At 44.5% G+C, this 25,088-nt stretch overlaps 1 protein-coding gene and 1 long non-coding RNA gene across 25 annotated transcripts in view; both read left to right on the top strand.

Annotated features, from left to right (window-relative positions):
- Positions 1 to 25,088, top strand: part of LOC309648134 (zinc finger protein 610-like) — a 412,471-nt gene that overhangs the window by 29,147 nt on the left and 358,236 nt on the right. For 5 of the 24 annotated variants that reach the window (XM_082436360.1, XM_082436364.1, XM_082436347.1 and 2 more), the window contains 3 exons: positions 7,468 to 7,594; positions 19,745 to 19,834; positions 20,384 to 20,510. The exons of 3 other annotated variants lie outside the window; for them this stretch is intronic. In XM_082436360.1, coding sequence (XP_082292486.1) covers positions 19,820 to 19,834; positions 20,384 to 20,510 — 142 coding nt within the window. In that variant the 5' untranslated portion in view covers positions 7,468 to 7,594; positions 19,745 to 19,819. Of the gene's footprint in view, positions 1 to 4,307; positions 5,062 to 7,467; positions 7,595 to 7,615; positions 8,336 to 11,329; positions 11,711 to 19,744; positions 19,835 to 20,334; positions 20,511 to 21,317; positions 21,442 to 21,482; positions 24,918 to 25,088 lie in introns of those variants that run through there. 16 more of the 24 variants (XM_082436361.1, XM_082436362.1, XM_082436345.1 and 13 more) reach the window with 12 other exon arrangements.
- On the top strand, positions 596 to 2,654 carry LOC309648355. The gene is made up of 2 exons (XR_014256629.1): positions 596 to 1,517; positions 1,871 to 2,654. It is a non-coding gene; the product is annotated as an uncharacterized lncRNA (long non-coding RNA).

The raw sequence follows: 25,088 nt of genomic DNA, 5'->3' as shown, positions 1-25,088 counted from the left end.
AATTGTCCATTTCCCCCACTTTTTGATTCTCCTGTTTTGTTCCCTTGGCTCTTTTCCTAAAGAAAAATCCACATAAGCAAAAAAGTTATTCACCCACACCCTCCTCCTCTGCTATTCTAGAAATGTGAAGATTCCACCATACGTGTATTCCCTCAGTAGAGGACATGGGAGTCCGAACTGACTCCTGTCTTCCCTCAAACTAATTGAGATATCACTTAATACAAAATATTTCAGCCTCTAAATATCCCAGTACCCGGTTGATAGTTTTACTTGTCGATTTCCCATCTTAAAAACATTCTACAATGAGATACCACCTCACATCCATTAGGATGGCTGCTATTATTTAAAAAACAACAGAAAATAACAAATGTTGGCAGGGAGGTCGTGAAACTGTAAACCTTATCCACTGTTAGTTAGATTGTGAAATGGTGCAGCTAATTTGGAAAACACATGGTTCCTCAAAAAGTTAAACCTAGAATTAACATATGATCCAAAAATTCTACTTCTGGGTATATACGCCAAAGAACCAAGAGAAGACTCAAAGAGAAATTTGTACAGGCATGTTCAGAGCAACATTATTTACAGTAGCCAACATTATTTACAATAGCCAAAAGGTGGACGCAACCAAATGTCCACTGACACACAAAGAGAAACATGATGTGGTCAACGATAAAATATTATTCAGCCTTAAAAAGGATAGTCTGACATATGCTACAACATGGATGAACCTTGAGGACATTATGCTAAGTGAAATAAGCCAATCGCAAAAGGACAAATACTGTCTGATTCCACTTATATGAGGTAGCTAGACCAGTCAAATTTGTAGAGACAGAAAGTAGAATGGTGGTTGCCAGGGGCCTAGGGAGAGGGCAACAGGGAGTTATTGTTTATTGCGTACAGAGTTAGAGTTTACTAGATAAGAATCGTGGAGATAGGTGGTGGTGATAGTTGCACAACAATATCAAGGTACTTAATGCCGCTGAACTGTACACTTAAAAATAGTTAAAATGTTAGATTTTATGTGTATTTCATCACAACTAAAAATATTATTTTAAAAATCCCAAGACATCTGTGTTTACTTTGTTGCCTTACCTTCATCATTCAGCTGATTTTTTGCCAGAAAATACAGAAAAAACATATGGCAATCTCTTCCCATCCAAAAACAACTCAAATAGCAAGGTCTCCTCTTAGGCTTTGAGGTAAAAACACATGCTGGACCTTCAGTGTTAGGCAGTGTCTGACACCTTATTCCCTCCTCCAGATCCATCCTAGGTATGTGAATAATCAAAACCAAAGGCTCTTTCTTTCCATAAACTCTTCTCACATTTCACTGCCTCCTGAATTCTAGGGACATTTTGATTTATTAGACTGAAATATACATACTCAGAGAAACTTTCTATTTTCTCCAAATAATACAGGCCACACTTTTTACAAATTCCTAGACTCAAGTATTATATTGAAACAGCTCATGAAAATGAAATTACATTGCATTTTGCTTAGTAAATAGCTGGTTCAGTGTCTTCCCCAGCATATATATATATATATATATATATACTTTTTTTTTTTTTAAAGAAGGGAGTCATTTTTTAAAGTATTTATTTATTTATTTATGGCTGTGTTGGGACTTCGTTTCTGTGCGAGGGCTTTCTCTAGTTGTGGCAAGCGGGGGCCACTCTTCATCGCGGTGCGCGGGCCTCTAACTATTGCGGCCTCTCTTGTTGTGGAGCACAGGCTCCAGACGCGCAGGCTCAGTAATTGTGGCTCACGGGCCCAGCCGCTCCACGGCACGTGGGATCTTCCCAGACCAGGGCTCGAACCCGTGTCCCCTGCATTGGCAGGCAGACACTCAATCGCTGCGCCACCAGGGAAGCCCTTCCCCAATATATTTTATTTTATTTTTTTTGTGTTAATTAGACCTCCTTATTTTTGCTTTTTTTAAATTTAATTTTTATTTTATATTGGAGTATAGTTGATTTACAATGTTGTGTTAGTTTCAAGTGTACAGCAAAGTGATTCAGTTATACATATATCCATTCTTTTTCAGATTCTTTTCCCATATAGGTTATTACAGAATATTGAGTAGAGTTCCCTGTGCTGTACAGTAGGTCCTTGTTGATTATTTTATGTACAGTAGTGTGTGTATGTTAATCCCAACCTCCTAATTTATCCCCACCCCACCCCCTCCACATTTCCCCTTTGGTAACCATAAGTTTGTTTTTGAAGTCTGGGAGTCTGTTTCTGTTTTGTAAATAAGTTCACTTGTATCATTTTTTTTTAGATTCCACATATAGGTGCTATTATATGATATTTGTCTTTCTCTGGCTTACTTCACTTAGTATGATCATCTCTAGGGCCATCCATGTTGCTGCAAGTGTCATTATCTCATTCTTTTTTACGCCTGAGTAATATTCCATTGTTTATCTATGTACCACATCTTTATCCATTCCTCTGTCAATGGACATTTAGGTTGTTTCCGTGGCTATTGTAAATAGTCCTGCAATGAACAGTGGGATGCATGTATCTTTTCAAATGATGGTTTTCTCCAGATATATGCCCAGGAGTGGGATTGCTGGATCATATGGTAGTTCTCTTTTTAGTTTTTTAAGGAACCTCTATATTGTTCTCCGTAGTGGTTGTACCAACAAAATTTTTTTTTTAATAAATTTATTTTTTTATTTATGTTTGGCTGCATTGGGTCTTTGTTGCTGCACACGGGCTTTTCTCTAGTTGCGGCGAGCGGGGGCCACTCTTTGTTGTGGTGCACATGCTTCTCATTGTGGTGGCTTCTCTCGTTGCGGAGCATGGGCTCTAGGCGTACGGGCTTCAGTAGTTGTGGCACGTGGGCTCAGTAGTTGTGGCTTGCGGGCTCTAGAGTGCAGGCTCAGTAGTTGTGGCGCACGGGCTTAGTTGCTCCGCGGCATGTGGCATCTTCCCGAACCAGGGATCGAACCTGTGTCCCCTGCATTGGCAGGCGGATTCTTAACCACCGTGCCACCAGGGAAGCCCCCACCAATACATTTCAAGTTCTGAAGACAGCCTGTTGCTCAGCACTCTCTGTGATGTGACTGGTCATTGTAGTGCTGAACACAGCAAACACTGAATGAGTAAAGGACTTTATATTGTGAGTACAAATAGAAAATTTAGAGTTTTCTGACCAGATTAGGGACTTGGGTATTCCTTCTGCAGCCGGTACAGCAGAGCCTGGGTTCATCGGTGCCTGGACTCATGAGAAGAAAAGGGGCTGACAGTGGGGAAACGTGAATGCATTAGTGCAGAGATGTTAATCGGCCACCAACTGGGATTATTGAAAATCACCATATAAGTTGCAAAAATGGGGCAGAGGATGTAGAAGGAAAGAAAGGTGCTCACCAAGGCAAGGATTCTTGGGGAAGCTCTGGTCTCAGGAAAGGATCTGGGTGAATGGTTGGTCCTGTGAATGTGTCAGACTGGCTGGTTGTGTCTGTACAGAATGAAAACCATGTATCCACTGGCCAAGATCATGAGTCCAAAAGACAAAGTACTAGGAGGGCTTAAAAAAGCTGCCAATAGTGTGGATGTTATTTTGTCAAGCAGAGTACTAGAGCAGTATCCCAAATCTTTTTGCTTTGTAATGTTCGTGTTGCTCCATTTACCAGACACATGTGAAAACAACTATATTTACAAGCAAGTGCAAAATCCATCACAGGTAAATAAAGAAGCCAGTGTACTTGGGAGCCTTTACTTTAAGATTCGTCCATGTGGAGTTTCTGGGGCTGATCATGATGGCCTGTAAGATACTTAAGAGACAGGTGGTGGTGAAGGACACAGCCGTGGCCACTCTGTGAACATAGGAAACAAGTTTGCATCCGAAGTCACTGAGGAAATGTTTCAACCCAAAGGCTGCCATTGTGTGGGGAAGTCCTTTAGAAAGGAGTACCAAGGTATTGGCAAAAATCAGGTGCCTGAGAATCAAATCTAGGGATTTTAACCTGTATCCCTTGAGGTGAATGATGACATTCTGATAAAGAAAATAGAAATTCCCTAAGATTCCAACTACAAGTCTGTGATAAGGAGATAACCCCTATTGCCAAATCCCTGGAGGCCTTTGGCCACCTCCCAGATACTGAGATTCATATTCAGAGTAAGATGGCACTGCAGGAATATGTGAGTTTTATGTTACTGGTGACATGGCAATTGAAATTCACTATTCTTCATTCAGAAACACTCCTATTTTCCATTAGCAAGTGGTTGCATAAGTGATATTGTTTTGTATGTAACAACACTGAATCTTCAACTCTGAGATAAGTACTGTTGTTGTCATTTTCCAGACAAGGCGACCCTAAGTACAGATTATAAGAACCATCACAACTCGCATCCCCCTAGGTGGCAGCGTCAGAAACTGCATCTGTGTTTTCTAGCTGCAGACAAGCCTCTTCACCAGGATCCTACGTGAAGAAAGGTAGTCAGTTTTACTCTTCACGTCCTCAACATCTGTATTTTTTTTTTTTTTACTGATGTCCTTTGCCATACTTAAATGGTTTTATCTTCATTAATAATTGTGATGTGGCAATTTTATAATTATGTCTGTAAGTTTATTTTATAGGCCAAAGTTACCTATGAATAAATCTTTAAAATGCAAATAAGATGATAATGCACCAACTACGATAAAATCCTATAAGAAAGATCATCCCAGACCAAGTGTTGGGTTTATAGGGGCAATAATGGTTTGATGTGATGATGGTAACAGAGATGCATTTGTCCTTATCCCAAGAACAAGCATAAAATGAGAGCAACCACCAGACTCTTTGTACTATAATATGATGGGCTAATCTCTGGGCTTTGAAACATGTATGAGACAAAACACTGTAAAATAGAGATTAAACTATTATTGATTACATAGGATATAATTGGTTAACAATGAAGGAGGATTAAATGAAACTCTGTGAGGAACAGTATAATAATTATTGAAATAGACTCAAATACAAGTATTCCAAATGATATCCAGAAGTCATGGAAACAAGTGCAATGAATAAGTTTAAATATTAGATTTGGTGTGAGCCTGGAGTTGACATTAAAACATTTATTCTTAACAGAGAAATATCAGAAGATACATCTGAAGCTGCAAACTGTCAAGTCCCAGATCGTTTGCTCTGAAACCCACAAACATAATGCTAATTGTTTTCTGAAATGGTCATTGCCTAATTTCTTTTTTTAGGGGGGTGGGGGGTGGGAGGGTGTGATCTCTTCTTTTATTGTTTTTCCAAATTTCTGAGCAAAAATCCACAAGGAAGACAGCTAAAGTGGATAATGAATATTTGCTGATGCCTTTCACTTGCTCTAAGAGCAAAGGGGAAAAAATCCACGCGGGACTGAGTTTATCTTCGTGACCCAGACAAGGCCCTTAGATAGGTCTCCAGAAAACCCAGAGAGGAGAGCTCTGTGGCCGCCTCCTTGAAACCAGGGGAGGAGCCCGAAGGCGGGACGACAGAGGTCTGTGAGTAGTGAACTGAATGAACTAAGACACCAAGGAACTGAACTAGGACTCTCCCTTCCTCTGGAAACCTGACTCTGACAGGTAGCGATCCTTAGCGCTCCTTCCAGGAGTGGGGGGCGGTCGGGCCCGTTAACCAAGCGATAAGGTGCTTTGAAATCCCCTGTGAATTGCTGGCTAGAAAACAAATGGGTCTGCGTAGGAGCAACTAGTCCCTGTTGGGAAAGCACTTTGCAGAATCTCGGCCGGAGAGAGGGGAGGGGTAGGGAGAGGAGGGGAGAGCCGGGTAGCCACAGTGAAGGGAGCTTGTGCCTTGGGACGGGAGGCGAGGAGAGAGGAAAGAGAGAGAGGAGGGAAAAGGGGAGGAGAGGAGGGAAGGGGAGGGAGAGGAGAGGGGACAGGAGAGGAGGGATGGAGGAAGGGAGGGAGGGGACAGGAGCGGAGAGGAGGGGAAAGAGGAGGGGGGGAGGGGAGGCGCGATGGGGACGGGGGGTGGGCTTAGAGGCCGGACTCCCTGTCTCGGCCCAGCCTGCCCAGGCCAGGGAGGAAGAAAGCAGATAAACAGCGTGCACCACCCCTGCCAGTGGCTATTGGCTGAAGGGCTCCCTAAACCCCGCATCCCCCAGGCAGCCCAAGGCTGCCTGCACCTGCCCGGTCTGTGCCTAATTTCAAGAGGAATAATAGTTTCACCATAATCAGAGCACAGGTTTTTTTTGTTTTTGTTTGTTTGTTTTTAAACCCACGTGGAGATAAAATTACAGCATCCATTTTAAACAATATGTCCAGCTTAAGAGGGAAAAGGAAGATATTTATACTGTGGTGTCAAAGAAAAATTAATCAGTAGTCAATGTAAAGAAAGAAATGGAAAATTTTATACCAGTCAAACTGAGGATTGTAACCCAGGAGCCAGTCCCCCAGGGAGCTCTGAAAACTGTTCTGAGAGTCAGGGTGGAGGCCAGTATATATGTGGATTTGGGGAAGGGGCTACATGCAATCAAGCACACACCTTGGTAGAAGGTTTCTGCTGGTCAAAGGGAACAGACATCTTAATGGTTGTTAATGGTTTCAGTGCTTTTCTAAGTATGGGAAGATGAAAGAATTCAGGTTCATAAAAAAATTTCTCCTGAAAATATCTAACATTCTGAAGGCTGGTTCTGCCAGTTTTCCCAGAGCAGAGAGTGGCTTATCCTGATCTTTGCCTGGAATTCCTGTCAGGGCGGCTGTAGGTCAGTGACTGCGGTGGCTAATGTCTTGATTCTTGTAGAACTGGATGGTGGGCAATATTCTTTCTTTTTTAAAAAAATTATTTATTTTATTTTTGGCTGCGTTGGGTCTTTGTTGCTGCGAGCAGGCTTTCTCTAGTTGCAGTGAGCGGGGGCTACTCTTCATTGTGGTGCGCGGGCTTCTCATTGCGGTGGCTTCTCTTGTTGCGGAGCACGGGCTCTAGGCGTGTGGGTTTCAGTAGTTGTGGCTTGTGGGCTCAGTAGTTGTGGCTTGAGGGCTCTAGAGCGCAGGCTCAATAGTTGTGGTGCACGGGCTCAGTAGTTGTGGCTTGTGGGCTCTAGAGCACAGGCTCAGTAGTTGTGGCGCTCGGGCTTAGTTGCGCTGCGGCATGTGGGATCTTCCCGGACCAGGGCTCGAACTCGTGTCCCCTGCATTGGCAGGCGGATTCTTAATCACTGCGCCACGAGGGAAGTCCCACATACAGCTTTCTTTCTCAAGTCACGGAAAACAACAGACGTTTTTTCGCATAATTAATCAAGAAAAGCTTATTCTCACCAGCTGATTTCTTCAGCAGCGCTCAGCTGGTGATACAGGAGATGCCTGGATAATTTAGTTACATAAGTATGACATTTTCATTACTGCTTATATTGTCTAATCATGAACATAAAATCCATGATGCTGTCCGAAGATTTTTTTTCATGATCACCAGAGAAATGGCAAAATGAAAAATATTTTTCTTAATATAAACTCTGGGTTCTTGTACAATTTAACAGCAACCGGGACCTCTGACTTGATTTAGAGGATCATCTTTCAACACGTAATGATGTCTCTAGGATGTGACAGGATGAGACACAACACAGCCACAAATGAACATGCAGAGCCCTTCAACGTCGTTCAAAGGCATGTACACTGAGGTTCCTGGGCAAGTTTGTTGTTGTCGCCATTATTATTATTTGTTTAGCATTTCTTTTTTTTTTAATATTTATTTATTTTGGCTGCACCGGGTCTTAGCTGCAGCATGAGGGATCTAGTTCCCCCACCAGGTATCGAACCCCGGGCCCCCTGCATTGGAAGCTCGGAGTCTTAACCCCTGGACAGCCAGGAACTCCGGGAAGTCCCTAGTTTAGCATTTCTAATGTTCCATTTTTCAACTATAACATGTGTATTTATCATTTTTGACTTTTGCTTGGTGTTACAGTTTGTGGTGACAAGGTTGAAGCTTCCTTAACCCTGTCATTGTGGAAAAGAGCAAAGGTTAAAGAATTCTCCCACTTCACATTCCAGGAAACGGCTTACTGCCAAGACCCACCCTTCTGCATGTCACTGCATGAAGACTCACACTCAGCCCCTTGTTTACCTGGGAAAAAGCCAGAGACAGACCCTCCAAATTCCCAAAGATTGCTCAATTATTTGGCCCCGCCCGCCGCGCCCGGGGCCCCGCCCACCGCGCCCCGAGGGCCCGCCTCACCCTCCCAGGCAAGGTCCCCACGGAGACCCGGCTTCTCTCCACGACCCGCCCCCTGACGGTCTCGCCCCGCCCAGGCCACGCCCCCAGACCGCTCCGCCTTTTCACTCCGCGCGCGCGCAGTTGCACACAGACTCGGAAGCGGAGAGCGTGGAGAGGAAGGCTCGCTACCCAGCGTGAGTTTGTCTTTGTAGTTTAAACTTGCGCCTCGCAGTCTCCTTCCCTCTGTACCCGGGGTCTGAGGGTCGCTACCGACCATAAATAAATCAGACGTCGCTGTGAGAGGCCGAGGGGCGCTTCCCTTTCGGTTTAAACTCTGAAGCCGGTCCCTGCCTTCGGTCCACTTAGACACCGCCTTTCACCCCTCTTTCCTTCTTAAAACCCTTTACTGACCTCACTGACCCCTCCGCCCTTTCCACACCACATAAAATTCTCTTCCGCGAGGTGGATTTATTCGCTCAGCGGCCCCCAAGCTTCGCCCTTTTCGGCCGCTGTAGGCAGCTTCAGTCGCCGCGCTCCAGGCCACGCCGCGTCCTCTCCCCGGTCCTGGGGTTCTGGAGAGCCCGCTCCTCTCCTGAGACCCCCCCCCCCCTCTCAACCCCTCTCTCCTCAAGTCCTTCTCAGGCCGGCCCTTCTGCTCCGCAGGCTTCCCCTTCGTAGTGACCCTTCCCCTGACCCGTGTTGGGGGAGGTGACCTGGGCCAGCCATGTGACACCCATGGTTCTTCCGTCTCAAATTACATCCCACTGAAAATGTGCTCTTGCTGGTGGGGGACATCTTATTCAGTCGCCATCCCTGCAAATACGTGGGCCAGAGGGATCAGGAGAAGCAGAGACAGAGAGCGACTCAGAGAAATAGAAAATTGAGGAGAAAAGGAGGGAGAACCGATGGCAACGTAGAGGATTGGTAAGGAACTTGCGAAGAGACAGCAGCATTAAGGAGAGTAAGCCTTGAAGGTAGCAGGTGGGTAAAAGAGAGCAGTTTAGAGAAAAGCGAGATCTCCAGGGAGATGAAGGTGAGCAAAATAGGAGAGGGGCCCTCGATCAGAGGTAGCAGCTGGGCAACAATGGTGAAGCACTTCAGATAGTGTAAGCGAGAGGATGAAAGAGTTGGAGCCGTGGTGGTGTTGGGACAGAAAGAGAAGAGGGAAGACCTGGAGAGCAGGGAGGAAATCAGCCCCTGGGGATGCCAGAGAGTGTGGACTAGGGGAATGTAACAGGGGTAGAAGGGAAGGAGAGCAGAGAGGAAGCTAGGATGGGAGAGAAAGAGGCAGAAATACATGGAGATTAAGGACAGTCAGGTTGGGAAGAAAGAGCTGCAGAGAGGTAATGAGTTGCAGAGTGGGACAGGACACGTGTGAGAGAAGAAACAGGGCAGAAACAGGAGGAGGGTAGAGGGGAACAAAAGGACAGAGAGAGAGGGAGAGAGGGAAAAAAAGAATAGGGAGATAAATAGAATGAGAGGGAAACCCACAGTAGTGACGAAATAGGAGTGACCTGGACCCAGATGAGTTGGTTGGATATGAATTGATTGGATATGAATGATTCAATTGTGATATATTGAATCGTGGCTTTATAGTCTAATAAATTTAAAAGCTGTTTAATTTACATAGATGAGGAGGAGAATTGCAGAATTCCACTCTATAAGGCTTGTGCGTTTTATATTTATTTTTATCAGAAGAAAACTTCCATTTGCAGTCCTTCAACCAGGGGCCGGTGACTTGACTCAGTCAGTTGTGGGTCACCCCCTTCCCTTTTCCTGGCGTGGGATAGGGAGTGTGTGTGTGTGTGTGTGTGTGTGTGTGTGTGTGTGTGTTTGGAGCAAGAAAAAATTGTTACTTCATGGTGCCTATTTAAAGGGACATTAAAATTCCTCCTTTTTCTTTTTTTGTAATGGGGATTTCTTTTTTCATTGTTCTTTTTGTAGCGTGAGCATAATCTTAGTTCATTCAATGTCTACTTTCCTATAAATAATAACTTATGAAATTGCTTTGGTGGGCATCCTATAATCAATTCATGTCATTTTCTAAATATATATGCTTAATATTTTTTGACTTTGACCCCAGAATTGTGTAGGTTTTTTTAAAAAAAAATTACTAATTGTTTCCCTTTTAAATTTGTTTCTGGTTTAGAGAAAGCCTGTGTGCTTTCTCCTCTTTATCTTATATATTGGAAATATTCTTTGGTAACTAGTAAAGAATTTTAGACTATTTCAATGAGTACTGAGTAAAGGTGTCAGTAATCTTTTATCTTGATAGTTGAAACCTAATTTAACCTAGTTAGTCTGATATTCAGCTTTCTTTGCTTTTATGTGATCTATTAAAATAGCCATGAGCTACTCAGCAGATACTCCCCTCAAGTCATTCTTGTCCACTCTCTGGAAGAGTTGAAGGATGGGCTGGATTGACTTGGAACCTTTTACCAACAGAGCCTATCTATTTGCGATAAAGAAATGTGCTCAACAAAACAAAACAGAAAAGCTTCAATAAACATGAAATTAAAAACAAAAAAAATTTGCTCAGAGCTTCTTTCACAGCTGACCCTTTTTCAGTGTTTTCCTCACCAGTAGCTATGTTTTTGCAATTATGTATTTTTAAACTGTTTTGCTGTGATTTTCTGGAAAAGAAGAATTAAATGCTCAGTATGAGTGTGATCAGACCTTGAAAGAGAAGTTTCCTTTGAAACTTCTTGAAAGAGACATTTCCTTTGCTCAGGCACATGAAAGATGGTCCCGGTATTTTTTTTTATTTTATTTTTTTAATTTAATTTTTTTAAAATAAATTTATTTATTTAATTTATTTATTTTTGGCTGCGTTGGGTCTTCGTTGCTGCGCGTGGGCTTTCTCTAGTTGCGGTGAGTGGGGGCTATGCTTCGTTGCGGTGCGCGGGCTTCGCATTGCGGTGGCTTCTCTTGTTGCAGAGCACAGGCTCTAGGCACGCAGGCTTCAGTAGTTGTGGCCCGTGGGCTCTAGAGCGCAGGCTCAGTAGTTGTGGCACACGGGCTTCAGTAGTTGTGGCCCGCGGGCTCTAGAGCGCAGGCTCAGTAGTTGTGGTGCACGGGCTTAGTTGCTCTGTGGCATGTGGGATCTTCCCGCACCAGGGATCGAACCCGTGTCCCCTGCATTGGCAGGCGGATTCTCAACCACTGCGCCACCAGGGAAGTCCGGTCCCGGTATTTTAAGTGGGAACGTTGATAAGGACAAACTCTGCCCACTGGCCCTTCAAGCGACCTTTTCAGAATTCAGTTACACCCGGTTCTGTTCACTCAACTCAGACCTTCTCAGAAGTGTGTCCCGTCTGGGCCTCAGGGAGCCCGCTTGTAACATGGAGATGAGAGACTAGACCAGAAACTCTGAGGCTGCGCAACGCTGACCCCTGAAATGATTGGCCAGATTGGGCGTGTGTCTGTGTGCGGCGGTTCTTCTCGGAGGGAGTGCCCGCTTGTAATTAGAATATTAAGTGGGTCCCAGGCCTCCCAAAATGAAAAACTAAAAGAAAAACAGTAGGGTGGAGGCAGGAACGTAGGCTCCAAGTCAGAGAGACCATCATCAGGTGTCTTCCATGAATAAGGATAAATGGGAAGGGAGGGTTTGTCACTTCTGGCACTCAGACCTCCACTGGCTTCCATACGTCTTCAGGACAATATCCCGACTCCTCACGGTGGCTACACAGCTCTGTGTCGTCCTCAGGGCCCTGCCGTTGTCTCCAGCCTCATCCTTTTCTCATGGTTCACTCTGCCCTGGTCACATTCAGCTTTTCTCTGTTCCCAAACACCCAACACCTTTTCTATCTCAGATCTTACTTCCTCCTTCACCCTTTGTCCTTAAATCATCTCTGCTCTGGCCCTTTCTCCTCCTTCAGGTCTCGGCCAGAGATATCTCCCCATCTTCTCCAGCCAGTCATCTCGATTTCCCTTCACCAGTCATTCTCTGTCTCATTACCCAGGTTTTATTGCTTCCACATCAAGCTCCTTTATAAGAAATGCTCTTCTCCCTTGATTATTTTGGGTCTTTTTTCCCTCCATTGGGGGGTGCATTGTCTCCATCTTCTTCCCAGGACACCTGCAGCACTTTACTCTGGGGGTGTTTAGATGCTGGGGACTGGGTTGGGCAGAGTACTCCTCAGGGAAAGCCAAGGGGCTGGGACACATGATGAGGTTAGTTCCCATATTTGTTCTGGAAATTTCAACTCTAACTGAACTAAAGTGTCACTGCTGTGTCACTGCTTCACTGTAGCCCCCAGGTCTTCCAAATTCTGCACATCGAGGGGCTAGTTGCCATCTTGGACAGGAGCCTTGCCTTCCAGCAGTTCAGTTGCTCAGCGTCAGGGATACTGATTACACTTTGGTAAGGATGGGGAGAAGCTTGGGAGCCTGTGGGGTGGGCATGAGGGAGGCCCCCCCTTAAAAAGCTAGGGTACCTTGCAGTTTGCTGTGAGTGGGGAGCACAGGAGACAATGAGATCTGGGCTGTCTCTCTCTTTCTCTTTCTCTCTCTCTCTCTCTCTGTGACTTCCTTATCAAACACAATCCAGCCAATCCTCAAATGTCTTTAAAACTAGATTCCATAATGTCCCCAGTTGCTGGCAAGTTTTCCCAGGAGGGCCAGCTTCTTGATCTTCATACTGAACACCCAGCGTCCTTCCATTTGCAGCTCTGTCCACGCCAATTGCGACGCCTATGCTCATAGGTCCCTGTGCCTTTTAGCCCTGTTTGTTCATGCATGTGTGGAGGAGATGTCAAGAAATGGGAAAAAGTGGAGGGAAGCCTTTAAGTGTCTGCAGGAGTGATATGGCAGCAAGTATGGGCCTCTAGATGAACCCAGTGAACGGTGTGTGCACCTGTCCCATGCGTGGTTTTGGGTTCAAGGGGTGTGTGGAACTGTTGAAAAGGGATGTCTCAGTTCTGGCTGGAGCACCTGGAAGTGGATTCATGGGTAGATGTGGGGCTACATGGATTGGGTTTGGGTGCCATAATGTCTTTTTTCAGGTTCTCTGGGACACAGATGCTGAGATTGAGCTTTTCATGCATGGGTTTAATTTGGAAGCTCACGATCACACCTGAAGAGGAATAAGGAAGTGGAATTAGGAGCAGGAATGTTATCCTGTAGTGATGTTAGAACCAAGGCCTGAGCAGAGCCCACAGGGAGCTCTGGGTGCAGGAGGATGGGTGCCTTGGTCCTGGGGGGGGTGGATCCAGGAGGTGCCCCCCAGCATCCACTCCACACAGTGAGCTTTGTGGGGTCTTTTGGGAGGGCAGAAATCATCGTGCCACCCACAGAGTAGTTACAGGGAACACCTCAGAGATCAGTTTTTGTCTTACCTTTGGTATATTGGGGTATCTTGGGTTGCAACAAAGAAAGTTTCAGATGCATTTTGAAAGATGCAAAAGAGAATTTGGAGTGTTTCCTGGGAAGATGTTGAAGTCTCATTGGGGCATGTGCATCATTGGACAAATCTCTCTCTCTTTTTTTAAAAAAAATTAATTAATTAATTAATTTTTATTTATTTATTTTTTGGCTGCGTTGGGTCTTCGTTGCTGCGTGCAGGCTATCTCTAGTTGCGGCGAGTGGGGGCTACTCTTTGTTGTGGTGCGCTGGCTTCTCATTGCAATGGCTTCTGTTGTTGCAGAGCACGGGCTCTAGGAGTACTGGCTTCAGTAGCTGTGGCACGCGGGCTCAGCAGTTGTGGCGCATGGGCTTAGTTGCTACGCGGCACGTGGGATCTTCCTGGACTAGGGATCAAACCCACATCCCCTGCACGGGCAGGCGGATTCCTAACCACTGTGCCACCAGGGAAGTCCCAAATCTCTCTTTTATATACATTTAAAAAAATATATTCTTCTCCATTATGGTTTGTCATAGGATATTGAGTATAGTTCCCTGTGCTATACAGTAGGACCTTGTTGTTTGTCCATCCTGTATATAAAAGCTTACATCTGCTAACCCCAACCTCCCACTCCATCCCTCCCCCAATCCCCTCCCCCTTGGCAACCACAAGTCTGTTCTCTGTGTCCGTGATTCTGTTTCATAGATAGGTTCATTTGTGTCATGGTTTAGATTCCACATGTAAGTGATATCATATGGTATTTGTCTTTCTCTTTCTGACTTATTTAACTTAGTACGATAATCTCTAGTTACATCCATGTTGCTGCAAATGGCATTAGTTCTTTTTTATGGCTGAGTAGTATTCTATAGTGTATATGTACCACATCTTCTTTATCCATTCATCTGTCAATGAACATTTAGGTTGTTTCCATGTCTTGGCTATTGTTAATAGTGCTGCAATGAACATAGGGGTGCATTTTTTTTTTTTTTGAATTAGAATTTTGTCTGGATATATGCGCAGGAGTGGGATTGCTGGATCGTATGGTAATTCTATTTTTCGTTTTTTGAGGAACCTCCACACTGTTTTCCACAGTGGCTGCACCGACTTACATTCCCACCAACAGTGTAGGAAGTTTCCCTTTTCTCCACACCGTCTGCAGCGTTTGTTATTTGTAGACTTTTTTTTTTCTTAAATGATATGCCTATTTATAAATTTATTTATTTATTTATTTATTTTTGGTTGTGTTGGGTCTTCGTTGCAGTGCGAGGGCTTCTCGTTGTGGTGGCTTCTCTTGCTGCAGAGCACGGGCTCTAGGCGTGCGGGCTTCAGTAGTTGTGGTACTCGGGCTTAGTTGCTCCGCGGCATGTGGGATCTTCCCAGACCTGCAGGGCTCGAACCCACGTCCCCTGCATTGGCAGGCGGATTCTTAACCACTGCGCCACCAGGGAAGCCCTGTAGACTTTTTAATGATGGCTGTTCTGACTGGTGTGAGGTGGTACCTCATTGCAGTTTTGGATAAATCTCTCTTTTATTAGTAGATTTTGGAGGTGACAGTGCTTGGGCTGGGGTCACTGTGAATGAAAATATGGTGTCAAGCCTAGTGGTTTTTGGACGCCTTCATGAGTATCAGTCCATCGTGAATGCCTGAGTCATCGGGGCTTGGAATGTTTTGTGGGATTGCATAGCAGAAGGCGATCGTTACGCAGTCTCTGGGGAGTGTGTCAGACCCCATGGAAGTCTGTCGATTTGAGTCAAGGAGGGAAACGTTGGGTCTTAAGACTCATATGGCAGAAAGTTTTCATTAGGGAGGGCCTACCGGGGGAGGATACAACTTGAGAAGGGCGAGAGGTGTCCTTAACTTGTGGAAAGATTGTTCAGACAATCAAGGGTAATCAACACCACAGAGACCTGCAGTACAGTGTCTCATCCTTGGAAAGGTGCAGCTGCTGCTGTCTTCCTGCCAGGCCAGTGGCGGTTAGTCTGCTATCGCTCCTTGCCTGTCCCAGAACACATGCACACACGCACACACACACACACACACACACACACACACACTCTACAGTCAAAAGGAAGCTGTGGAGGGGAGGGGCAAGGTGTTTTAAACTAACTGTGGAACGAGTATATTTCTCCAAGGAGGAGGGCCACTGCGTTCTGGGAAGGGAATTTGGAGACAGGAAGGGGAGCGGTGTTTGGGGATTTAGAGCCCTAGTAGCAGCAGGAAGGCTCAGGAACTAGAAGAAGGAAAAGCTCTGTTCATACTCACCCGGTGACCCAGTGCTCAGCAGTCAGCAGAACAGAAGGGGGTGAGCTAGTGGGGCCACATTTAGAGAAAGGATCTTGTCTTCCTACCCAGCACACACTCACCCTACATACACATGTCTTCACTGTCTTCTCTAGGATGGCAGTGATGGTGGTTTCCCAAGTAGGAGACTTGAGGAAGAGAAGTGGTTTGTCTGTCCCTTGCCTGCGTTTCCTCCCTCAGGTCTTCCAGCTTCCCCTCTGCTGTTCTGTCAGACACCAGCTTCCTGCTCTGCTTCTGCTGTTGCTTTGCACAATCCAACCAACCCAGTCAAGTCAGGATTTCAGGCTGTGATTTTTTTAAGCTAATGTCATTGCAGAGTGAGAAACCTTAGATTCCAAGAACTCCTCTCCATATTAGGGTCTAGGCAGCCAAGAGGCTTCTGCTTTTTCTATTGATTTTGTTTCATTTTATTTATTTATTTATTTATTTATTTGGCCACACTGTGCGGCTTGTGGGATCTTCATTCCCCAACCAGGGATTGAACCCAGGCCCACGGCAGTGAAAGCATTGAGTCCTAACCACTGGACCGCCAGGGAATTCCCAATTTTAGCCTTCCTATTGCCCAGATCGGTCTGGTCAGCCGCAGGCGGCTACCCCTTGGATGAGCTCACTGTGCTTCTAGTTGAACCACGCTTGTCCTTTGCACCTTTTGAGGGCAAGGAGCATTGTCTGCATGGAGGACCCTTGGCTCTCCCCGCCTCTGCTGTTCCTGGTCAGCTCCCTCCTCACTCTTTCCAGGGCAAATGACCCCTGCACACATCTGTCCCACAAAGTGAAGACTATGGCAGAGTGGGTACTAGTGTAATTTTGTGTCCTTCTCATTCATTTATTCACTACATGTGGAGTGTATACCATATTCCAGGCTTTTTGTCTTGGTTTACACTGGGGATAAAAAATGGTGCACTAATGGAATATACTCCTCTACCTCATGCGGGTTGTTATTTTTAATTTTTATTGGGGTATAATTGATTTACAATGTTGTGTTAGTTTCAGGTGTACAGCAAAGTGAATCTGTTATACAAATACATATATCCACTCTTTTTTAGATTCCTTTCCCATATAGGCCATTACAGAGTATTGAGTAGAGTTCCCTGTGCTATACAGTAGGTCCTTATTAGTTATCTATTTTATATATAGTAATGTGTCTGTGTCAATCCCAATCTTCCAATTTATCCCTCCCCCCGCCTTACCTTCCGGTAACCATAAGTTTATTTTCTACATTTGTAACTCTGTTTTGGTTGTGTAGATAAGTTCATTTGTAGCCTTTTTTTGGATTCCACATATAAGCAATATCATATGGTATTTGTCTTTCTCTGACTTCACTCAGTATGAGAATCTCTAGGTCCATCCATGTTGCTGCAAATGGCATTATTTTATTCTTTTTTATGGCTGAGTAATATTCCGAAGTTCATGCGGGTTATTTTTAAATGATGGAGACAGTGAATTAATTCCCTGGTGGTCCAGTGGTTAAGAGTCCGAGCTTCCACTGCTGGGGGCACGGGTTCAGTCCCTCGTCGGGGACCTAACATCCCGCATGCCACGTGGTGCAGCCAAAGAAACAAACAAAAAAACGATGGAGCCAAGCACACCCTGTCACTTACTCACAGCCGTGCAAGTCAGATGCCCCAAAGCAAAGGACGGGTGCACTCATTCTCCTGTGACCCTCCACTTCCTTGCCCTCCTGGCATCCCCATCACACCCAGCTGTGCCTCCTCTGCTGTCCCCGTGGGGCTCGTCACCGCTGGAGAAAAGCACAGCCCCAGACTGACCGGTCTCACTTCAGGTTCCCAGCTCTGTCCCCTCACGTTCCCTGTGTCTGCTGCATACCTTTCCTTTACAGGCCCTCACCAGCCCAGTTCATCCTCTCCCATCTTTCCTCTCAGAGACCCTGTTTCTTCTTCATGGAGCCCCTGGAGCGAAGGGAAGAGACCTCCTCTAACTGGCTCACCCATCTGCCTCAGGGCCTGTGTTCTCTCCTCAGTATCGACTGTGAAGTCTGTCCCTGCTCCTGGCTGCGGCTGACGCTGAAATTGTACCACAGTTCCCAGCCCCACTCTCAGGGTCAGGACGGTGTGGCATCATGTGGGTTTTTTTTTTTTTTTAAATAAATAAATAAATAAATAAATAAACAAATAAATTTATTTAGGCTGCATTGGGTCTTTGTTGCTGCATGCGGGCTTTCTCTAGTTGTAGCGAGCGGGGGCTACTCTTCGTTGCGGTGCGCGGGCTTCTCATTGTGGTGGCTTCTCTTGTTGCGGAGCTCGGGCTCTAGGTGCATAGGTTCAGTAGTTGTGGCACGTGGGCTCAGTAGTTGTGGCTCACGGGCTCTAGAGCGCAGGCTCAGTAGTTGTGGCACACGGGCTTAGTTGCTCCACGGCATGTGGGATCTTCCCGGACCAGGGCTCGAACCCGTGTCCCCTGCATTGGCAGGTGGATTCTTAACCACTGCGCCACCAAGGAAGTCCCGCATGATGTGTTTTTACTTCTTGGAAGTTACTTTGATCAGTATACAAACATGGTAGCATTGTCTATCTTAAACACTTACAAAGATGCACACACACATGCACCCCACAACTTGTTTTTTTTTTTTTTTTAAGATTTTTTTTTTGATGTGGACCACTTTCAAAGTCATTATTGAATTTGGTACAATATTTGGTTTGGCTTCTCTTTTATGTTTTTTGGCTGCAAAACAGGTGGGATCTTAGCTCTCCAACCAGGGATCAAACCCACACCCCCTGCATTGGAAGGTGAAGTCTTAGCCACTGGACCACCAGGGAAGTCCCTCCCACAACTTTTTATACACTCTGTCTTTCATCTTTAAAATAAAACGTTCTCGGGCTTCCCTGGTGGTGCAGTGGTTGAGAGTCTGCCTGCCAATGCAGGGGACACGGGTTCGAGCTCTGGTCTGGGAAGATCCCACATGCCGCGGAGCAGCTGGGCCCGTGGGCCACAACTACTGAGCCTGCACGTCTGGAGCCTGTGCTCTGCAACAAGAGAGGCCGCGATAGTGAGAGGCCCGCGCACCGCGATGAAGAGTGGCCCCCGCTCGCCACAACTAGAGAAAGCCCTCGCACAGAAACGAAGACCCAACACAGCCAAAAATAAAAATAAATAAATTAATAAATTAAAAAAAAAAAAGAAAAAGAGAGAGATGCACATTCCATAGGCAGGATGTGGTTGTCTCAGAAGGTGAAAGTGGCTCCAGGCTGTGGGGGTGATGAGTTTTTATGGGCTGGGGTAATTTCATGCACTAACAAGTGAGAAGATTATTCCAGCTATTTTGGGGAAGAGGCAGAAGTTCATTTGGGTAATTATTTCACAGTATATGCATGTGTCAGCTATCACATTGTACGTCTTAAATGTACACAATATTTATTTGTCAGTTATACCTCGATAAAGCTGGAAAAGGAGAAGGTGCAAGGTGTGCCAGGCTTGCCCCCTCCAAGGGTCGCTCATCCAGGCTGCACATGACAGCGATGAGGCATTTTGCAAATACCTTTGTTACCTGACCAGAGATTCCGCTTCACAAAGTCTGTGCGGGGCCCAGCCTCAGTGATACTTAAGGTGCCCTGGTGTATCCATCACTGAGCATTGTGACTCTGGGTCCCCCCGTTCCTGAGGGCTGGGATCTGGGCTGAGGCTGAGGGGCTCTGCTCTGCGTGGGGGTGGATCAGGGCTGGTCTGTGACCTGCAGGGGATTGTCGGGTCCAGCTGAGGTGCCCGCTGCTGCTGTGTACGTGGGGGCCTCACCAGGAGGGGAGCCTGATCTGAAGGAAAGTGTGGAGAAACTCCTGTGTTGGTCTCTGTGTGGGAGTTTACTGTCCTGAGCCCCTCCTGGGACAGTGGGCAGCAGGGGACTGTCTGTTCCACGTGCTGAGGTCTTCCCTGTGTGTGTGGTGGTGACTCAGGAAGGGGGTGTGTTGACTCCAAGCATTCAACAGCATGTTTTCCACTTTCAAGATCGACCTCTAAAGACTCATATTGTCTGAGGAAGAAGCCCGGAAGAGGAGGAAGAGGAAAGAAAAGGAGTCAGAAATGGCTCTTTCTCAGGTAAAGTGATGTTCTTGGTTGATTGTTCTGTTTCTTCTTCCTTCTTTGCATTTGCTAATCTCTGAATCTAGAGTAGCCTTAGATTCCATCTGTGACACAGTTTTCTACTCTGTAGAATGGAAACATCTTTCTCTAATGAGCTGTTACATTGATAACAAGTTAATTCAGGTAGAGCATTTAGAGGAACACGTAACATGTAGGAAGTGTTCAGAAACTTGTGGTCATTGCTGTTATCGTCATCACGGTTTTTAGATTCCGACCTTTCTTTAACACTTCTGTATAGACGACTCAGTGTTGAATTTTTATTTGTGTATTTCATGTATCATACAGAAAAATGAGAAATCCACATTGATTTGGAGGCTATCATAATCTCCTATGGAAAAGCATAAGAAATTAGAGAGGCATAATGTGCCCCAAATACCTTTACATGGATCTGTCAGAATACATACTTCAACTGAATCGATCCTTACCCGTCTCTCTTCTTCTCATTTTGTATGCAGATAAGAACTCTCCTCAGGGCTCTTTGGTGAAAATGTGTTTTCATTTCAGGAACGGTTGGCCTTCGAGGATGTGGCCATCAAATTCTCTCAGGAGGAGTGGGAATGCCTGGACCCTGGTCAGAGGGCCTTGTACAGGGACGTGATGCTGGAGACCTACAGGAACCTGCTCTACCTGGGTGAGGATAACTTCCCTCTGAAGTTGGGATCTGTCCTTGGGTATCTTTGCATTTTCCCTCATGTGCCTCTTGGGAGCCCCTGCCTTTGCTTGACTGAGATCAAAGCCCTGTTGACTCAGACATGAAAAGTTTCATAATGTGGCGTGAGGACTTTGAACTTGCCTTTCTTCATGTGATCTGCCCGTGTTATGATACATCAAGGGTGGTTCCAGAGCTTAAATAGGCATAAAGCCTTATAGCGAACTTAGAATATCCACTTCCCTCTCTGCTACCCCTGTGTTTTTGATTCAGTAGTCCTTGAAAGAGAGCTAGATGTCTGTATATTACACTGTTCCTTATTGCATTCAGGAGGGGGCAAGCAGTGGATGAATTTGTGAAATATTTTCCTAGACCCATCTGTAATGTCCTCACACATTAGCTGAACAAAGAGCTGGCATTCTGGAAATGACACAGCACATGATCTTCCTTTCTTGCAATTAGCAGTAATTACTGTTTCTGACCTGATTATTATTATCTCCATTTTAGTGTAAGGGAAAGAGCGCTGGACTCTGGAGAGGGAAGTGAAAATAGTGGAAAAAAAACCAAAGGGGTGGAAAATTATCAAAAATGTGGACACAGGTCAGATCTCAGATGGACAGAGAGGAGGCCACACCATTAACAGTTTTGGGGAAACTCTTCCCCAAGTGGGAGAGTTCTATGGGACTACAGAAGTTTTTTTTATTATTTGAGTTCTCAGAGGAAATTTTTCTTCTCCCCAACTTATCAGTCTGTCTGTCAACATGTAAAATGTATTCTTTCACTCTCCAGTGGGACTGCAGCTCCTACAGAGACAAAGGCAAAGTTTTTCTCATGATCTACACTCTGCCACCTGGCCCCTGTGAACTCTTTGGTCCCTGACTTTGAGGAGCGTGGGACGGGATGTTTTACAGAGGTTTGTCTCCCCTTCTGAACTTGATTTCATTGGTTGCTCAGTTCTTAGCCCATATAGGTAAGAGCTGACACCTCTGTAGTGGTAACACGTGGACCTATCCTGGTTCCATCTCCATTTGCTGTACTTGGGAGACCTAATCAGAAGATGAGAAAACACTGGCTGCTCTTTGATTCCGTCTGTCACCCCAGAACCTGCATGGAGCTGTCTCAAGCCCCGTCTGCCTGTTTAGATCCCTCAGACCTTCCTTTTGTTCCATTTTTGCCACACAGCTTGGGGGTGTGTAGTGGGACGTGCGTTGGATCATCTGTGATTGTTACTTAAGAAAACTATAAAGACAGTGGGCAGAGTGGTCCTCTTTTTTGATCCCAAATCCTACATGAGGATTATATGTCAGCCTTTCAGGCTCTTAGCTTTGTGTCTGTGGGTAGAACACACAGTCCTATGTCAAGATCCTACAATATCTGACCCCCATATCTTATATTTTTCTCATTCTTCCACTGCTCTATCTGATCTGGGAATGTAAACTCTTCCCTGATTTCATACTGTGTTAAATTTGCATGATTTTGCCTCTGAAACTTGCTTTTGAAATACACATTCCTGGGATCTGAGATTTCATCCTCTGTTTTTTTGCTGTGACAATCCACTTTTGGGGGATAGACAGACTCTTGGGACTCTCCTGTGGGGTGGGTTTATTTGCTGACAGAAAACTCTTGAGGGAGAACACTTTGAGTAGTATGTTGCAACGTTATCCTGCTACATACAGAAGCACCACTTGAAGCCACTCAGTAGAGTGGTCAGCATGTCCCAGGATACTGAGTTGGAAGGTACACAAGAGCCTGACTGATAAGTGTTTCCAGTTTTCTGGTCTTTGAGGACTGTCAGTGGAGCATCTCTCGAGGGCACCATGACAGCGTTGATCACATATACTGGTGATCATGCCATCTGAGCCACACTAAATAATACAGGAATTTCTCCTGGGAACAACATTGTCCAAGTTCATATCCTCGTATTTCTGAGGCTGTTGACTAAACTATTGTCCATACCACATTTTTCGTCCCCTGTAAGTGCCATTGTTCATCCTTCCTCAACACATATTATTTTGAAGCATCTTAATGACTGAGCTTACGAAGCTGAACGATGATACGCCTAGTGTTCTTTGTTTTATATTTGCAGTGTGTGGGAGGGTTGAATTGGGGAATGAACATTCTTTTATATATTTTACACTATTTCCTTCTTTAGTGATGGTGATGTGGCTCATCAGCAGTTTCCCTAAATCCTACCCTTCGTCCAGAATATTTTGAAAAGATAGTCTTTTTAAACAAATTTTACTGAAGTATAGTTGATTTACAAAGTCATGTTAATTTCTGCTGTACAGCAGAGTGATTCAGTTATACATATCTATTCTTTTTTGTTGTTGTTGTGGACCATTTTTAAAGTCTTCATTGAATTTGTTACAATATTGCTTCTGTTTTATGTTTTCGTTTTTTGGCCACGAGGTATGTGGGATCCTAGTTCCCTGACCAGGGATCGAACCCGCACCCCCTGCATTGGAAGGTGAAGTCTTAACCACTGGACCGCCAGGGAAGTTCCTACATATCTATTCTTTTCCATATAGTTTATTATAAGATATTGAATATAGTTCCCTGTGCTATACAGTAGGATCTTGTTGTTTATCCATCCTATATAAACGTAGTAGTTTCCATTTGCTAATCCCAAACTCCCAATTTGTCCCCTCCCACCCACCCACCCTTGGCAACCACAAGTCTGTTCTCTATGTCTGTGAGTCTGTTTCTGTTTCATAGATCTGTTCATTTGTGCTGTATTTTAGATTCCACATATAAGTGATATCATATGGTATTTGTCTTTCTCTTTCTGACTTACTTTGCTTAGTATGAGAATCTCTAGGTCCATTCAAGTTGCTGCAAATGGCATTATCTTATTCTTTCTTATGGCTTTTTATAGTATTCTATTGTATATATGTACCACATCCTTATCCATTCATCTGTCGATGGACATTTAGGTTGTTTTCATGTCTTGGCTATTGTAAATAGTGCTACTATTTATAATAGGGGTGCATGTATCTTGAAAAGATAGTCTTTTTAATTTATTTTTTTTAATTTATTTTTATTTTTTTAAATTTATTTTGGCCATACCGGGCAGCATGTGGGATCTCAGTTCCCTGACCAGGGATTGAACCTGGGCCACAGCAGTGACAGTGCTGAATCCTAACCACTAGACCACCAGGGAACTCCACCATCACACTCCTGTTTCTCTTACTTTCTGTGTAAATTGGGGTTATGTACATAAACCCTCTAAGTCTACCTCCCTTATTTGAAAAATAATGGTAGTTTACCGCAGGCTTTTAAAACAAATAAGTACTGTCAGATGGCTTATAATATTGCACATTTATGGAAAGACTCATAAGTTACTGTTATTTAATTAGATATATCAACTTTCTCTCATGTTTGTTATGCGATATCCCTTTGTCTGCATTATACTTTGTAATTTTTTATTTTGCAACTTGTTCTCAACAATGTTGTCTCTGACCTTAGATCATAGATTTTTTAAAGCACACACTTCATATTACATATATTTTGGGGACAATGAACTGGAGAATTAAAGGGCATTGCATAGAGAGGGAATTGCTCTGCTTGGCTGTTATATAACAGCAGTCATGAAATCATGTGACTTCCGACTTCTTTCTTCAGTTCTTATTCTTTATAATGCCATATATTTTCCTGACCTGATATTTTAGGAGTCAGTTATCTCAACACATTTTACAGTTTTCATATTGTGTGTTCTTTCTGGAGTAAAAGTCTTTTCTTTATTCTTAAGGGGGAGTGTTTAGCGTTCCATAGAATATGATATTCTATAACATGGTTACTTATTACTGCTCGTTTTATCATGGGTTACTAGAATAGTGCATTTATTAATCTTTTAAAAAAATATTTATTTATTTATTTATTTATTTGGCTGCATCGGGTTTTTGTTGCGGCACATGGGATTTTCGTTGCGGTGTTTGTTGTGGCGTGTGGGCTTCTCTCTAGTTGTGGCATGCAGGTTTTTCTCTTCTCTAGCTGTGGAGTGGGCTCCAGAGCACGTGGGTTCTGTAGTTTGCGGCATGTGGGCTCTAGTTGAGGCGCGTGAGCTCAGTAGTTGTGGCACGTGGGCTTAGTTGCCCCGTGGCATGTGAGATCTCAGTTCCCTGACCAGGGATCGAACCTGCATCCCCTGCATTGGAAGGCGATTTCTTTACCACTGGACCACCAGGGAAGTCCCTTTTTATTAATTTTTATTGTGATTTACAATTGATGGTCTTTCAGAATGTATTATGCAATATAATTGACATGTACTTGTTAATGTTATAAAATGCCTATTCTTCATGGGTACTGATACTTTTATAACAGGTATTTAGAAGAATATTTCATTTTTTAAACATTGTTTTATTAAATTCTTCTTTTTCTCAGCGCTGTATTTGTTTTTATTTACGTTTTCTGTTGGATAAGCTTGATTTGGATTATTTACCATTACAATATATTGTCTACTTTTTGTCATTTATTTATGTATTGATAGCATAAGTATGTAAACACTGTATGCAGATTAGGTATAATTAGTATGCAGAAAATATGTCTGATCTATTTCTCCTC

The sequence above is a fragment of the Balaenoptera physalus genome, assembly GCF_965194825.1.
Source record: "Balaenoptera physalus genome assembly, chromosome: 19".
In the NCBI taxonomy this organism is placed as follows: domain Eukaryota; kingdom Metazoa; phylum Chordata; class Mammalia; order Artiodactyla; family Balaenopteridae; genus Balaenoptera; species Balaenoptera physalus.
This window is presented reverse-complemented; position numbering and strand designations above follow the sequence as displayed.